At 31.8% G+C, this 17,716-nt stretch overlaps 1 protein-coding gene across 3 annotated transcripts; it reads right to left on the reverse strand.

Annotated features, from left to right (window-relative positions):
• Positions 1 to 1,014: 1,014 nt before the first annotated feature.
• On the reverse strand, positions 1,015 to 7,893 carry LOC149384571 (uncharacterized). Of its 3 annotated transcripts, none has more exons than XM_089628651.1 (6): positions 6,789 to 7,893; positions 6,627 to 6,703; positions 5,863 to 5,908; positions 5,356 to 5,527; positions 2,119 to 2,212; positions 1,015 to 1,648 (listed from the first exon to the last, which is right to left on the reverse strand). In XM_089628651.1, the coding sequence occupies exons 1-6, from the start codon at positions 7,537 to 7,539 to the stop codon at positions 1,640 to 1,642; spliced, it is 1,149 nt and encodes a 382-aa protein (XP_089484777.1). In that variant the 5' UTR covers positions 7,540 to 7,893; the 3' UTR covers positions 1,015 to 1,639. The 3 variants fall into 3 exon arrangements, with proteins under 3 accessions (XP_089484777.1, XP_089484776.1, XP_089484775.1); XM_089628650.1 differs by having other exon boundaries at positions 1,017 to 1,659; positions 2,119 to 2,209; XM_089628649.1 differs by having other exon boundaries at positions 1,022 to 1,659; positions 6,789 to 7,892.
• Positions 7,894 to 17,716: the final 9,823 nt, after the last annotated feature.

Here is a 17,716-nt window from a genome sequence, read left to right on the forward strand (position 1 = left end):
ATATCCTTTTAACTATTATAATTTCGCTTCTATATTTGATAAAATGACGACGTTTTGGATAAAAAACGAAAATTTTGACGGAAAAAATAAGGAGCGAAAATTTTCGATAGTCTAGAAGCAACAAGTCGCTTCTAATGTCAAAATTTTGATGTTTTCAGGAGAGAATGGTTGGAATTTCGTTGATCGTAGTGGAAGCGACAAACCGCTTCTAATTGACCAATGTCGCTTCTAATTGAAAGCGATTTGTCGCTTCTAATTTCTTTCGTCGCTTTTAAAAGTATTTTTGTACTAGTGTAAAAATTAGTTCAAGTTTTATTTTATTAAAAAATTTGCCCACCAAGCCTGCAATAAATTAATTAACTAAAGAGTAAATTTAATTTTTTAAATAGTAAATTTAATTAACTAATGACTAAATTTAATTTATTCTTTTGTTAATTAATTTACTGCGAGTCTAGCGGACTAATTTTTTTTAACCAAAATTTGGCTAGAATTATTAAAGGAATTATGGAAATGGTTAATTGCAACAAATTCTTGTTATTTATATTTTAGAGTCTACGTGTACTAAAATATGATATATATATATATATATATATATATATATATATATATATATATATAGAAAATTGTTAATAAGAGAAGGAATATGTTTTTTTATGTTAAAAATAGTATTTTGAATCAGAGATAAAACAATGTGGTTGATTTTACATGAGAAAATGCCTAAACTATCACCATTTCATAAGTTTTTTTGAATGTCCCACCAAATGCTTAATTTGGCCAAAAATACTACTAAGTCACTTGTACAAATACATATTTACCATCAACAATTGATGTCAACAATTTATGGCAATTATTGACATAATGTCAACAATAGATGTTGATTGTCGACGTCTATTTCTACAAGGAGAGAACTCAAAACTCTCAGATGTCAACAATAGATGTCAATTGTTGACATCTATGTCAATAGATGTCAATTGTTGACATCATGCTGATGGTAAAATTGTATTTATACAAGTGAGTTACTAATATTTTTGGCCAAATTAAATTTTTGGTTGAAAATTGAAAATAAACTTATCAAGTGGTGGTAGTTGAGACAATTTCTCATTTTACATTAACTATATAATAAGTTGAGAAAAACTGAATTGTAAAATTTTGGATTAGAGATATCGTCAACAATACATTTGACACGTCTAGGGATATAATAATATGCTATTACAAAGAGCGAATCATATCTTTCTCTTAAAAGAGTTTAAATCTAAAGAATGAAAGCATCTCTAATCAGAACTTATCTCAATTTACTTCCCCCAAAAAAGCTATTTACAGACGTGAATGAAACTTTTTTTTTTCTTTTGGCTTGACATGCACAGGCATTAAGAAAATATCTTTCTTCTTCCTCGAAAATATAAACTGTACTTATATATATATATATATATATATGTGTGTATAACTTGTTCTTATTTACCTATTTTATATATTTAGCCATCTTCTTATTTTCGATAACGATAATATATAATAATATAAAAGTACAGTCGTGAGAAATTCTAATTACTGATATCAGTCATGCTTTTTGGTATGCCAGTCAGGCCTTCCTAAGCTGAACTCCAAGTTTGGATTCACATGTCTTGAATTTGACTCCACAAAGTTACCAAACCTGCTGATCACCTGCCAAAAGTTTTATTATTTTTTTTTTTTTCCCTTCTTCTTCTCAACTTTCATGCAAAAATCCGTATTAATATGCAGAGAATTCAGTTGCATTGCTAGTCAAACAAGCAAATAGTAGAAACACAGACAACCTAATTACGTCCTATATACACTATACATGACATGCTCGTGATTGTGTACGTAAATTTAATCACTTTTCCCTATAGTATTCCTTCTTGGGTAAATTTAGAGGGAAAAAAAAGTTGAGAATCTAAAAGTTCTGACGGTGATATTTTTATATACTGTCTTAATTAAATATTGCTTTTCATTTATTTTCTTTAGTAGAGGGTAGACGCGCGGTCAAGAATTTTAGATATATATTGAAGAAAATTTCTTACGAGATCATGTCCTGCTTCAAATAAAAGTATGGTAAAATAATATATCATAATGTTAAACTAATTTTGTGTTTTGGGTTTATACCTCAAATTGGTCTCCAATGTTGTTTTGTTGATGACGAGATGATGGTGTAAGTGCATCAATATCCCTCGAGTTTCTTTGCATCGATACTCCTCTACTGCACAACTCATTGCAATGGATTATTTGAAACACAAAAAATATATATGTTTATAAACACTCACTATATGTAATATCTATGTGTACTTGCGGGAATTAATGATCATAAAAAATCATTGGTTAAATCAATAGCCATACGATATATACAATATCTGCATAATTTTATAAGGCAACGCAAGATTTATACTTATCCGGGCAGAGATGCTTTCATTCCTTAGATTTAAACTCTTTTAAGAGAAAGATATGATTCGTTCTTTGTAATAGCATATTATTATATCCCTATAATTTGATCGCTGTTGGAGATAAGCTTGCTGTGGTCTAACTAATCACTAATTAATGTATAAATTAGCACCTACGATCTACTCAAATATATCTATTGACTATTATAAATTCCCCGCTACGGACATGGTGCATTTGACATAATGCCAGATATGATCTTTCGGTTTCACAATATAGTGATTAGGTCACCTGAAACTTAACATTATTATTTATTAAAAATTCTAAATATAGCCACTGAATATAACGTGGTAAGTTAATTATTTATTAATTTACTTTATATTTTGAATATTTGTATACTGTTAATTTTTGTTAATGATTACTTTACTAAATTAACATAACGTTGGTTATTTAGAATAATTTAAGTTTGTATGTGGCCAATTATTAACTAAAAAAAGATTATGAAAACAAATGAATTTTTTGAAGTAATAAACTAATAACTGAGTGGGAGGTTTGTAAGATGTTAAGAACTGCTTGAGGTGTATTTCACTATTTACAATTCTTTGACATTAGTAGTTTTATATAAGTTAAATCATATAGAGCAAATAGTTTTAGTCGTATTTACTTATTTTTCAAGGAACTCGAATAAAGTAATATATATATATATATATATATATATATATATATATATAATATGTATAAATATATGACATGCAAAAGTCCTTTACCTCTTCCTCTATTACAATTCACTTCTTCATATTACTTTTTTGGTTGAGATCGACTTTGATATGCAGTACTTTCACTTGTGGATTTAAGTAGAAGATTAATATATAAATAGAAGATTTAAAATATTTAGCATTTCATTATATTACTTTTCTAGGATTGAGATCGACTATTTGATATGCAGTACTTTCATTTGTGGATTTAAGTAGAAGATTAATATAAAAATAGTAGATTGAAAATATTTGAGATTAGCATTGAAGCTTTAGCAAAAAATACTTTAAAAAAAGATTAGCATTGATTGAAGTGTATAACCAAGCATGAGTTATCATGAATATGAATGTACTATAAAATCCATAAATAATTACGTTCTCAATGGTTTTAAATATAATTTATTCATTAACTATTAGGTATTATATATAATAATAATAATAATAATAATAATAATAACGAAGACTCTTGCATGAATTACACGTGAGAGTTATTAATTTTTATTCTGTAAGTTAGCTAAGTTTACAACTCAAAGATTTCAAAGCCATTTTTTCTTCCTATTTCGAATATGACCTTCTTGACCTTTGTTAAGATGAAATTAAGAAGATATAATAGATAAAGTTTGTTGGCCCCAGTCTTAAATTTTTGAATTTAATATACTATATATATCAGAGAGGAAGAAAATAAATAAACAAATATTATTCTGGGATATGGGCCTTAATTAAAGAACAGAAAAGAAAACCCTAACTTCCCATTGTCAGCTCAGTACTAACAAACAAGAAAACTTAATGAAATTTTGAAGTTTGAAATGAAACCCCCAGGGAAAAAAAATCAGATATACAATTAAAGAATGCCTGGCTAATTATGCTGACTCTACCGATTCATTAATTTCCTTTTAATTATTTGTGCCACTTCGACCCTACCTCCTGTCTGATTTTTCACCGGGGAATGATCAGATTTTATCAATGAATATATTATGTCTTATTTTTTGCATGTGCATGAGTCATGACCATGAATTGCGCATTTTTTTTTTTAAATTATTGATTCAGAAAGTCGGTTTTAGCAAATATATGATATGTTTCACCTTATTCATATAATCGCTGTTTTATATATATATATATATATATATATATATATATATATATATATATATATATATATATATATATATATATATATATAGCCAGACCTTTGTCTATAAGCTGTCCATTAGGTACAAATATACGTATAATTCATGATGACATTATATATTCATATTAATGCGTGATCGTTCCCAAACATTCTTATGGCTTGCTAGGGTCCGTTGTTGGATCCTTAATTCGGATCTAACATCCGTTTTTTCAGAAGAATGTTTGTTTTATAATTTTATGAGCATTTCTTTAATTTTGTTATAAAAGCGCTTAATAGCATTTTCGTCTCAAACAATTTCAATAATTGCCTCACTTAATCTAACTCATTGACAAAAATACAACATACCTTGTTGGTTATAAATGAGAATATAATGTTTTATTAGATGTGTAGGGCATGTGATTATAAAGCTTATCAATTACCTTTAATGTATAATATGACCAACTTATAGTATATTAAAGGTAAAGGATATGGTGGAGGAAAACTAATTAGCTAAAGATAACTTTACTTGCGAAATTCGTAATTTCATGTTAGAAGAAAAAAGGAGAATATACAAAGTCATCATACTGTGTGTGAAAAGGGTATTGGAGGTTGGAAAAAATGGACATTACTATTCATTAACTTTTTTTCTTTTCTTTTCATGAAATTAGCTTTTGTTGGATGTTCAATGCTTGTAAGGCTATATTTTGATATCCTTAAAATGTGAAAACCTAAATCGTGATTCAATTAGGATAGGCACATGGATCATCAGAAAGAAAGCAGAAAACCAAAATTAAGAAAGCAAAAATAAAAATGAAATAGAAAAGCAAAAGCAGCCCTCATAAAGAAGCACTTTGTAGTTTCAGAAAAGGAGGCACACTATTTTGTTACTTGTTATTCTTTTTTATATACTTATTAATAGAATTTCCCTATTGCGAAAATTAAAGCGCCTGCCACGCAACATTAATTTATTTAATTATTAGAAATATATATGTTAGTTAAAAAAAAAGGAAATATATGTATGTGTTGGAGCTCATAACAGACCAACTAATTACCAAAAACAAACTAGTTAATGACGAGAGAGAGAGAGAGAGAGAGAGAATAGTGTACCTTGTAGAATTGCTCATTTGAATATTATTGTTAGAATCGTGGGCCAAGTCCTGATCTAAACATAAAGCTGAATTATTTGAAGTTTCTCTGCGATTGTTGAGTAAATTTGAGTCTGACGAGTTCTGATATTTGGTCGTTGTTGCGGACAATATATCATCTTCTCCGGATCCGTCTGAAAAATAAATAAATGATTAACATCACATATTTATATATGCATACGTACAAACCCACACACACACAGATATATTTACTCTTTATTTTATTATCTACCCAGTCAATTGCATATACGAGTGTGATCACCATCAGCTGTTTATTTAATTCCATTTACATTGCACATGAATTAAATTGTAATAATTACTGACATTTTAAGAATTAATATATAGAAACTAGGGTACGCGAATAATTATAAATTTTTAAGCCTGAATTGATAGAGAATTATCAAGCAAGCTAAATTCACGCTGAAAGATGATCGTACATTATATATTTATGCGTAATATAATTAATTACCTGAGGAAGCTAGAGGTTTGTCAGTGTTCTTAACAGTTCGATACATCTGCAAACAATTTATTAATTAAAAGAAATATGAGAGAGAGAGAGAGCGAGAATGATAATAACTTAACAAATTAATTAATTAATGTCCATAATGTTTGAATAAAAATGAAAGAAGTGGGTGTGCAGATGGTAGAAGAAAGACTAAATCTTTAATTTATTTATTTCCCTGAAAAGAATGAAAGAAAAATATAGAATCCAAGAATCAGAAAAAAGTAGTTTAATAATAAATAAATAAAATAGTAATAAATCAGATGCTTCTGCTCTCTTTCTGGATTTTTCAGGGTTTGTTTAATAACCCCTAGGTTGATGTTTGGTAAGGTCAGTAATTGCTTCTATTATTGAGAAATGATGGCTCTACTTTATTTATTATATATCAATTTATTTTTCTCTATCTATCTCTTGAAAAGTAAAAATTGTCCCGTTTGAAACAACAACAGACTCAACTGTTCACTTCGACCATTTATTCATTCATTAATCACTGCACACACAAATCCCTCGTCTCCCGTGCCACACGGATTATTGCCCAAAGTCTTCTACTCTCACACACATAAAATTATTCTTTATATTATTATTTGATACAAAATTTTCACAGAGACGTACGAACAAACCCAACCAGAAGAAGAACGATGCACAAACTAAAATAAAATAAAATGAAGAATTAACAAACGTTTAAAGAACGTTAATTACCAGCCCTAATTTAACAAATATTTTTGTTTTACCTGCAAATGGCTTTTGACATGAGCCAGTGTGAGGTCTTTCACATCCATGAGTTCCAACACTGATTTTGGAGTCGCTCCTATATTACAAGAAAAAAGAAAGAAAAACTAATTTAATTAATGAACATGAAGAGGTTATTAGGAATATAAAGAATTAAAGAGTACTTTCGTGGCCTCCGAGGAGGTCAACGGCATGGATGAAGCGGCCGTGAAGCGAGGTGGTCCATCGCATTCTGGGCGCTCTCATGTTCCTCTTGCTCTGCAGCTTTGGGATGAACCTCGATCTCATCATGTTCATGCTCAACCCATTATTGCTTGAAAATTCCGATTCATTACTATCACTGTAATTGCGGTTATAAGGGAATCGAAAACTAGGGTTTTGGTGGTGAAAGTACGGAAACTGTTGCTTGTGGTACTGCGGTGATCGGTTGAGTGTTTCCATGGTTATCCCATTGATAGTGTAAGGAGGCCTATATAAGGAAGCTGAAATAGAGGACTGAGAAGGAAAAGAAGAGCAATTATTGGTTGTACTTGTGTTGTAAACCGGGATTCCCTTTATGGGTTTGGTTGGTGGTGAAAGCCCTTGGGTTAGCATGAACCGTTGATCATGTAATGATGATGATGATGGTCTCTTCTTGTTATCGGCTAATTCCCGGGCCGATGGCGATGGCGCGGCCGAGAGGGAGAGCTCAGTATCGGCCGCCCGCGAAGAGCTTGCCCTAATCGATGCCAAATCTTCTTCATCTTCTTCATCTTCATCTTCATCTTCTTCTTCTTCTTCTTCTTCTTCTTCTTCTTCTTCTTGAGTGGTGTGCCATATGTCAAAAGGCGATGATTGAGCAGCGGTGATTGGAGGGCGTATGTTTAGAGAAAGATCTGGCAGGATTGGATCCGAAGATGATTGGTTTTCAAGCATTTTAATTTGAGGGTTTTTTTATTTAAATGTATTTTTTTGGGGGATAAATTACTAGCTAGTGTAGTTCTGTACTATATATAGTACCAGTACTTACGGCTAGATGATGATGATGATGATGATGATGATGATGATGAGCTCTAGTTCTTACGAGCTCTTGGACAGAGAGAGTTTTTTAGAGAGATAATAAATACCAGACTTTGAAGAAAGGGGGGATTTGGTAAAGGAATTTGGGAGAGAATTACTATTGAACTCACAAAAGGATATTTATGTGATGTGATCGATACTATATATATTACATGTTTGTGTTTCAAGTGTTTTATTTTTGTGGGTTGATATTCATTTTCCTACTTTTTATTTGCTTCAAATAAAAGGGATAATAAGAGAGGACCAAAAAAAAAAAAAGATGTTAGATTGAGTTGTTACCTAGCATGGGGTAAGAGGAAATGAAAAGAAAGAAAAAAATAATAAAAATTCCTTTGTGAATTGGGGAGAGAGAGAGAGAGAGAGTATATATTAAGTGTGCTGTAAAGATGACCAATAGAAAAAGAGGACTTTTATCTTCCTCACAGAAGTAGACATCCTCAGGGATGATGGCGAGATATATTGGAGAGAGAGGGAGAAATATGATACTCTTATTAAAAGTAACATCAATCATACACATCCAAAAATTCTTTCACGACCCCGCCTCTGAGTATTTAGCTCGTGTGACACTATCTCTTATTTTTGAACTAGTTTGTGTAACATTATCTCTTATTTTTTAAGTTTCTTTTTTTTTCGTGACTACATGACTTTAATCCCACTTATACAAAAAAAAAAAAAAAAAAGCTTCGAAATTGCCCCAAAAGTGTCGCTTAGATTATAGAGTGACGTTAAAAAAAAATTTGATATCGAAATATGACGTGGCATCATCTAAAACATGCCATGTGTTTTAACTGAGGCGTCACTTTAGAGAAAAGAGATGCCCCATAAAATAATCCCACCAAAAAATATTTGAGCGTCGTTCATTAAATAAGCGACGCTAGAAAATAATAACACTTAACCAATTGAAATGAGTCTGTTTGTATACCTTTCCCATTTGTCTCCTCTTTCTTTATCTGATCTCATTCTTACTTCGTTCTTCGCCGCCAGCTCCCCTCCTCGCCGCCGGCCCCATTCTTCTCATTCGCTGTCCTCTTCTTCTTCAAGAACTCGTTCCTCCTCGCCATCGATAATTTCAAGCTTCATCCTCAACATGGCTTTGTCTTTGTCTTTGAAAATGGTTCCTCCTCATCGCGGCGGCTGCCTCTTCCTCTCCTTGCCAAAGGTAAGATTTATGGTTTTTTTTTCATTTGCATGCTCTCTCTCTCTCTCTCTCTCTCTCTCTCTCTCTCTCTCTCTCTCTCTCTCTCTCTCTCTGACATACCCTAAATATCTTGTCTATACCACATTCGTGGAGCGGACGCCGTGGATGAAGGAGCAAGCACCAAGACTCTCCGGTGTTCATATTTCGAGGTAATGAAATCCTCAGGCATAGTCAGTTATGTATGAAAATTCCTAATAAAATCAAGGAGTTTGGTTAATTTTATTTGAATCTTTGAATTGAGAGTCGAGTAATGTTTGTATGTCGTTTATTGTTTGTTATCATCCTTGATTTTTTGTGTTTTGTGTTTTGAGTCCAAATTTAATGATGAAATCTCTCGGACTATTGTCGTGGAACACTTTATTTTAATTCATCTTTTTATCTTAATGTAAAACCTCTATCAATAGGCGATTTGGAAGAGAAGCTTTACGAGTTTGATTCATCTCTCTCACTCTCACTCTCACAGATCCAATTTTGATTTTTGATTTTCGTATATTTTTTTGTCAGATTTGGGTGAAGTGGAGAGGTGGAGAAAATAAATGGGAATGGAGAGAGACACGACGAGAATCAGTGAAGAGATCCGAACTCCAAAGTCGGAGTAGTATCTTAATCCAAGTTCTCTGACCCTTTTATGGGCACTTCTGATACACACTTGGATGAAGGTTCTTAAGAGCACTTGTTAATAAGTGATGCCTCAGACCAATAGTGTCGTCGCTTTGCATCGCTCAAAGCAACATTAAATACTTATTGCGTCTTTTTTTAGCGATATAAATAGCTCATTCGGTAGTCATGTCTCCCAAAATAGCGATTTGTTTTCACTATTTAAAATTTAAAAATGTTCCAAGTAATCAAGTATGACAAACATGGAAATGATATTGGGAAAAACAGAGATATACAATTTTTTGAGTTTATAATGCCTCGAGTGTATGTATAGGAAAACAACAATGGTCATGTTTCTGACTATTTACTTAAGATTTACTTATAAACATTGGCTATATAGCAATCTCAAACGTTTTAGTTGGCTAGTTACCTAATTTTTTGTGTATATACATTATGAAAACGAAGCTAACAATTGAAATCATGAATAATTTAAGACAATTTGTTTTAGAAAGAGAGATATTGAGATATGAAAAGTAAATGGGAGAGTGAATTTTGGGAAGTAGATTTTATGATTTGTCATCACATATCACACAGGGAAAATGGTGGTGAGCAAAGTAAATAAATTTAATTGGTCCAACACTAATAATAGAGGAGGAAAGGAATAGTAGTTATGGACAAATATTGATTATAATGAGCAAATTACTATATTTTTCATAGCACTCCTCCTAGGGATGCTCATTATGATACTTGCGTGTTCATGTATTCTCGTTAAGAACCTTACTAGGAAAAATTTGGTGAGATAAAAACCATAGTAACGGAAAAGAGTACAGTCACGCAAAGCTACACGTCACGCTGACATAGGTGCGTTCCTCCATAAATTTTGCAACTTATGCATTCCAATGTCATGAACTTGTTTTTGTGAAAGTTGAAGTGTGGAGCGTTTTTGTGAGGAGATAGATGAGTTCACAGAAGAACTAATATACTGGATGTTGATAACATTGTTCTTTTCCAACTCCTGAGTTAATGAAAAAAAAACTATGGTGGGATGTTCCTTGCTTTATTGATATTGACAAATCCTTCATTCATTTTAGCAACCCATGCGGCATTATCTTCATAAAGTGTGATTGAATCCTCAATTAAAGAAAGTTCTCAAGCTTTTGAGGCAACTTAATCATTGACCATTCAATGGTTAAAAACATTTAAAAATATTATACCCATAAGAACTTGTCCATTGAATATACAAAATATTTTACCTCGTCTATTGAAGGTACAAAAAGTTTACAAACTGCTCTTTTTTTCAATTATTTAGGAACCCACCACCACACCACCTTATCTGACCCTCCCATATGGAAGCCCACACGATGGAGATGGGCTTGCGTGCATCCTAGACCCTCTTAAACTGGATCGGAAAAAAACGAAGGGGACGTCGAGGCCTATTACACAGTCCCCTAAAAGAGTTATTGTACTCTCATAAATGTTGGAATAACTAAGCAAATGTCTCCTAAAATACAATAACTAACAAGACAAACTTTACACCACATGATTCAACTTTGGTATCAAAAACTACCACCAACAACATGAAAGAGAAAAAAGTTAAAAGACAGGAGGATAAGAGGATGATTGTCGTTCATTGGTGGTTCAAATAAGAAGAGCCCTTGGCCTTTAATAGGCCCGCTCAAGTTCGGTAAAATTCTTAAGAAAATATAGAGTCTTCAATCCTTAAGCTTCTCGACCATTCAATGGTTTAATAATTTTACAAATGTAATACCTATTAGTACTCGTCCATTGAATTTACAAACTTTTTTTTTTATTTGTCTTGTTTGTTAAATTTACAAAGGCTTGCAAACAATAGAAAAAAAGAAAGAATATAATGAGCCCACCACCACCACCCCACCCATCCGCCCGGACAGCGGCGCACATGGTAGAGATGGATATATGTGCATCTTAGTTCCTCTACAAAATGTTGCAACCTTTTAAAGCCTAAATGCTTGTGCGAAGTAATCATATATAAACTCGTCAAAGTGAGTTCTTTTTTTTTTCTTTCACATATGTGACTCTTTGCTATTGCATATTTTTCTCATAATTTATTACGTTTTAACATTATATTTTAGCACAATTTCTTTTTCATCTTAGCTCAAATTTTATACCTCTCACTACAAGAAATAACAATATGGTTAAATGGACCGTTTTGACAAATATGCCTCACTCGAGTGTTCCACAAAGTAATCTATTAATGGTATTAAATACGTACTCTTTAATATCCATTTCTTCCAACAAATATATCTCACAAGTTCAGTTTTTTTTTTTAATACTTTTTGCCTATTTTAAAATAAGTTCTTATCTATTTTACCTTAAAATTTTACAAATTAACCTCCTCCTCTTCCCCAGAAATTTTTCTTACACATTAGTCCCTTATTTATAATGATGGCTCTGGCCATCTATTTTCATTGTTCAACTCTTATATATATATATATATATATATATATATATATATATATATATATATATATATAGAGAGAGAGAGAGAGAGAGAGAGAGAGAGAGAGAGAGAGAGAGAGAGAGAATGGTATGAAATTTAAATAATAAAATAATCCCCATGGTATGTATTATATGAAAAACGGGAAAGTACATTATTCAAAGTTCAAACCTACTTTAAGAAGAATATGCCACTCTCATAAATTTTAAATAGATCAGGGGCTAGCCGCTAGAGTATTCCAAGTTTAGTATATAGATACAACAAACTTATTTCTTCTATATGATTGCCTCTGAATTCACTTGACTTTTAATTGGGATCTCTTTCTCCACATTTTTTTGGCCATAAAAATCTATTTTTGGTATGCCATTTACTATACTATAACACCTTGTAATGGTATTTTAATGTTGTCCGTACAATTTTAATACACGTATATATATATATATATATATATATATATATATATATGCGTGTGTGTGTTTTTATAGAACATATGTAATTTAAATGGGTGACTAATAATTATGTTTTAATCTTGGCATATGGCACTGATACGTACGTAAGTGGATTAAACGAATTTGGATAAACTGTCGGTCACGCTAGCATATGAATTTTGCAAATATGAATGATACGGGTTGTTGAAATAGTAACATATTATCTATTTAATTAAGTGGACCCATTGACCTGAATTTTTGTGACAATGCCTAAAGGGTTATTAGTGTGCTTTCATATAGTTGTCATGTTGGTGATCATACCAAATTTGCACGTATTATTTTACAAAGTTTCACACACATATATATATGACTCCTCAACACCCCCAAAATATTCCATTCCAATCGTCCAACTTTGCCAAGCATTTTGCTGATGACCTTTCTCTATTGCATGAACCTCCAATATTTACACCAGTACAGTACGTACAACCTCAATAATGTTTCTCAAACCCTAGTAGGAATCAAGGGTTTATATTATTTTTTTTAATTTTTAATTTTTAATTTTTTTTACAGAGTGTGCCATTCATTTTATTGACAGTCAACCAAATCGATCACTATAACACGTTCAGCGGCGGAGGGGTGGTTGTGGATTACATTTACCACCGTGTTGTTGTCGCTCTCCGCCAACACTAGAAACCTTTTTGGGTGATGGCAAGCAAAGAGCCTTTAGAAAGTAACAACAAGGAAGATGAGGTCCAGGCAAGAATGATAGAGAGAGCTATAAAATAAATAATTTGATAGTTTAGCACACTATATTGTAAATGCATGCACCTATAATAAGGTCGATCAAAGGGTGAATATATATATATAACAATAGAAATGATAATTTTGCGCACAATATTTGATAATTTTGTCACCGTTATTGCATCTTATTACACACAAATCAAAATTTCAGAAATTATTCAAATAGTTATAGAAGCATAAAAAACTATCGTACATGTCCGGTATTTAATATTTTATTTCATATTTGATATGTAAACATCAAGGTTTTTTTTTTTTTTTTTTTTTTTACTAAGACCACGACTGGTCTTGAAAAAATGATGGTAAAAATACTCAAAATTTGCTTTAACCGATATTCATATATTCATTTTTTTTCTTGGGCAAAAATACCCCATGTTACAAATTTAGTTACATGTAAATACTTTCGCCGTTAAAATTTATGTTTGAACTTAACGGTGCAAGTAGTTACATCGTTATAATAAATAATAGCATATGGTATTTTTGCCTTAGAAAAAAAATAAGCATATAAGTAGTGTTTTGTCTAAACATTGAATATTTTTATCACCATTCCGCCCTTAATTTTTGAATGATTACCCAAAAAGGAATGTAACTTCATATAATTTTAAGTCACTGGGTCATCCGGCCTCCGTCTCCACCATCGTAGTCAAAATCCGCACCAACACGGAGAGGCATCCAACATCAGTCAGGAACAGACTCTTCATGTCCTTAAATTTATTCTCATAATATGTCTACATTTACGTATATTTGTAGAGATGTATGTTTACACTTATTGAAATTGTAGACGTATACATGTCCATAATTATCGAACTTGCAGTTATGTATGTCTATAATTACATAAAATTGTAGACATGTGATTAATATTCTCATTGTGTACTTTTCTACTTCCTAGAATTCCTACAACGTTAAAGTGATGATAAAAAAAAAGAGATAAGCTTAAGAGATCAATACTCTCTTTTCTCCCTCACACAAGTAACACAAGCATTGACGGTTAAAAAAAAAAAAAAACCTGTGTGACTATTGTTCTATATATAGATTCCAAAGTGATAATACTAACCACTTTAACACCCATTTATTATCTTTGAAGAAATAAATGAGCAATCAGTCTCACGGACTCTCACAGAGCTTGTTCTTCATCAAAGTAATCTCGCATACTCAATCGGAATCTCAAAAATTCGATATCACATAATCATTAAAAGATCAATGTTTTATCTCATATGGGTGTCACCGTTTTATCATAGAAATAGGACCGATGGATCTTTCCTACATTGATCTCACTTTGTCTCAATAATTAGGTTGTCCATTTGAACCAAAATTTTCCAGTCAACATGGTTGGGCTTCGTTTTCTTCGACTATATTTGTCCATGTGATTTAGCCCTATTCCTTAAGGTGTCTTTTCTATTTGGTCCATATTTAACTAATTGGTTAGCGGATCCTTAATCTCTTTGGACTTAACATAATTAATTGTAACATGGTTACTCGCGGCTAAAGAAAAGCTGACTTATCATCTGTTACTTTTCGTGCATGAAGGTGGAGTTTGTAGTAGTGGTACTAGATTAGTTTTTAGTGTCCGAGGCCGAGAGCGCGCTCGAGTGGAAGGAAGATCTCATTCTTTTCTATGTCTCTAGTCACCAAGGCTCTACTCTTCGATCACCAACCTTTCAATTTTTGTCTATTTATAATTTTATGACATAATAACCCGTAATCTGAGTTGAATTTGATAATTGATCTAATATTTTTGTATATATTTATGATAGTTCAACTTGTCAGACTTGTTAAATTTGTAAAAAGACTTGATTTGGTTCATTTGATTTAGTTTTGGTCTCAATTTTTCAACTCATTTAATTTATGGGTAGTATTAGCGGTTGATAACGCTTGCGAGACACGTGCCGGAGCAGAGACTTGATATGCATATCGCTTGAAGGTCTTCGGATCACAATGTTACGTATTTAGTATCTAGAGTTATTATTTAGGGAAATCAGGGGGAATTGTGGAACTAGGGTTTTATATTATACAATTAGGTTTTTAAATTATGTCTTTTTTATTATTTTCGAATTTAGATAATTAATTAAGATTTAATTTATGTAACTAGGTTTATGGTTTTGGGCCCGACACATAAGGTTGTAAATCTAAGTCTATTTAAAATAGCTCAAGTTAATGAAAAAACGAAGCCACTAATCAATCACTAAAAGTTTAGCCTATCTCAAAGGAGAGGATCAGTCTGAGCTCGGTGAAGAATAGCAAAGATCCCGTTTCAAGATCGAATCCCGGATTGTAACACACATTTCCATTGATTTTGAGAGAGTTCGTGACGAAATGAGGTGAACCGGGATGTGACTACTTTTTTTTGTGAGTTAATTTTCATTTTTAGACAGTGAAGACAAAAATAACATACAAATAGTAAACTTAATAGTAAAAAAGTGTCGGTTCTTAACTTCTTATTATGCCACAATTTGAGAGGGAAAAAAGTACAGTATTAGTTTGTGTATAAAAAAACAAGGTCAATATAGAACACACATTTGTGATCGCATTGTTTTTGACATCATCACAAACTCTACTCTGTGAGTTTATGTTCCGAAAGAACTACCTCGTCTCGGTGAATCGTTGTTCACGTGTGTTCTTGATCTGGTGAGACTTCTCATTTTCATCGTCTTGTTATTTAAAAAAATCAAATAGGCGAGTGCAAACGAACGAAGCTCAAGATCTTAGGGTGGTCTCTTCAATCCATGGCGATCTCCTCGAGGGGGCGCTCTCTCATCCTGCGCGGCCATCCCGTCCCTCCGTCACAGGAGGGAGATTCACGGCTTCGTGATCAGGACCGGCCTCGGCTCAAACGCGTTCTCACGAGCTCCCTCGTCGACATGTAAGGCTTCGTTTTGGAACTCCGACTTCGGTAGAAGAAGAGAAGGAGGAGGGTGTCATGAGGTTAATGAAGAAATCATATGGGAAAAAGCTCGTCTTGCCACGTGTCAATTTAACGGATTGAGAGTAATGGTGATCCTAAAATATAACTTTAGGCATTTTTGTCGTCTAAAAAAAAGGCATTTAAGTATATCGAACTGAAAAGTTAGGGTATTTATGTCGCCAATAACTCATTAAAATATTTGACAATTATTATAAACAATTTATCATTTTCAAAAATATTAATCATAAGATTAATATTATTTTGAAACATGATTACTGCACATTTTTGCTATTTTTGTAATCTTAGACAAATTTTGGCTATTTTGCAAATCATTAACTTTAAATCGGTTATTTAACGAAATAACCTTTATTTATATTCCATGAATACCTCTTTTTATTTTTATTCTTAAATATTTTTTATTTAAATAAAACTGTAAACTACTATTAAAAAAATTAAATGAAGCTGTAAACGATACGATTCAAAAAATGGGTCTAGTAAAATTATAAACATCAGGATAAACCTATCAGTTATTTTCATAATAAAATGAGGCATGATAAAAATAAAAATGAACAGCGAGGTAGTCTAAGCAAACATTTTAAAATGTGGTGACTCAAGTAATTTCCACGCCAAATATAGTCCACTTTTAAGCCCACGAGTAACTCCTTTATTATCTTGAATGTATAAAAGTTCCTATAACCACATTCTTCTCTTTACCTAGGAAGATAATATCAGCTAGATGTAAAACCAAGCAAGCAAGCAATAATACAGATTTTTCACGCAAAGCAATGAACAATGATATGAAGATGGTTACCTCAAAACACCCGGGTTTGGTTTTCATATCGTGCTTACACACGGGACATAATGTTCCCCACTTTGCATCGATTGTTTAAGTTGATTCAATGGAAAAGCTAGGACTTTGTATATTTGTTTGAAAGCGTGAGAAAATAAAAATATCTTTAAGAGAGAGTTTTAGAAGGTTATCTTTGTTTATTACGTGGATGTGCTTAAACTTTAAAGGGCTTTTTTTGGGGTAAAAATATACATACCTTTTATATTTTCAGCATATAAATTTTGTAAAGTTTTAGGCATAGATGACTGAAATTTCTCATATAAATATACCTATATGTTATCAATACCTACATTTTTTACACAACGTTTTTAAAGGATGTTATAATTTTATTGCTAGTGAACAAGAACTCACTCTTCTAGTTATGTTGTTCTTTTTGTTTAGTTACAAGTTTAGAATATTGGTTTTAAAAAGAACCACTTACTTCTTGAAAAGCTTTAGATATGTGTTTGCACGCGGGTGTGTGTTGATTTATAACCCTATCTTCAATCAATCTTGTTTGTCTTTATGATTCATGGAATATGTTGAAGACTTCTTAAGCTCAAATAGTCCTTCCAGTATTTTAATATGGGCTATTTTAGTTCCCAAACTAATTTACTGAGTAAAAAGCACCTCATGAAGCCCGAAATATTAATTTTACAACATTTTGGCCATTTACAAAATATTATCTAACATCTTATTGAGATTTATCATCTAAGAAAGTTAAAACATATACGTAGCAACTTAAAAACATGTCAATTTTATAATAGAAACAAATTACATCACAATCTAGCTCTAAAAACACTAA

The sequence above is a fragment of the Urtica dioica genome, chromosome 10 (assembly GCF_054948205.1).
Source record: "Urtica dioica subsp. dioica isolate 48M chromosome 10, U.dioica_male_clone48M_v1_H2, whole genome shotgun sequence".
NCBI lineage: Eukaryota > Viridiplantae > Streptophyta > Magnoliopsida > Rosales > Urticaceae > Urtica > Urtica dioica.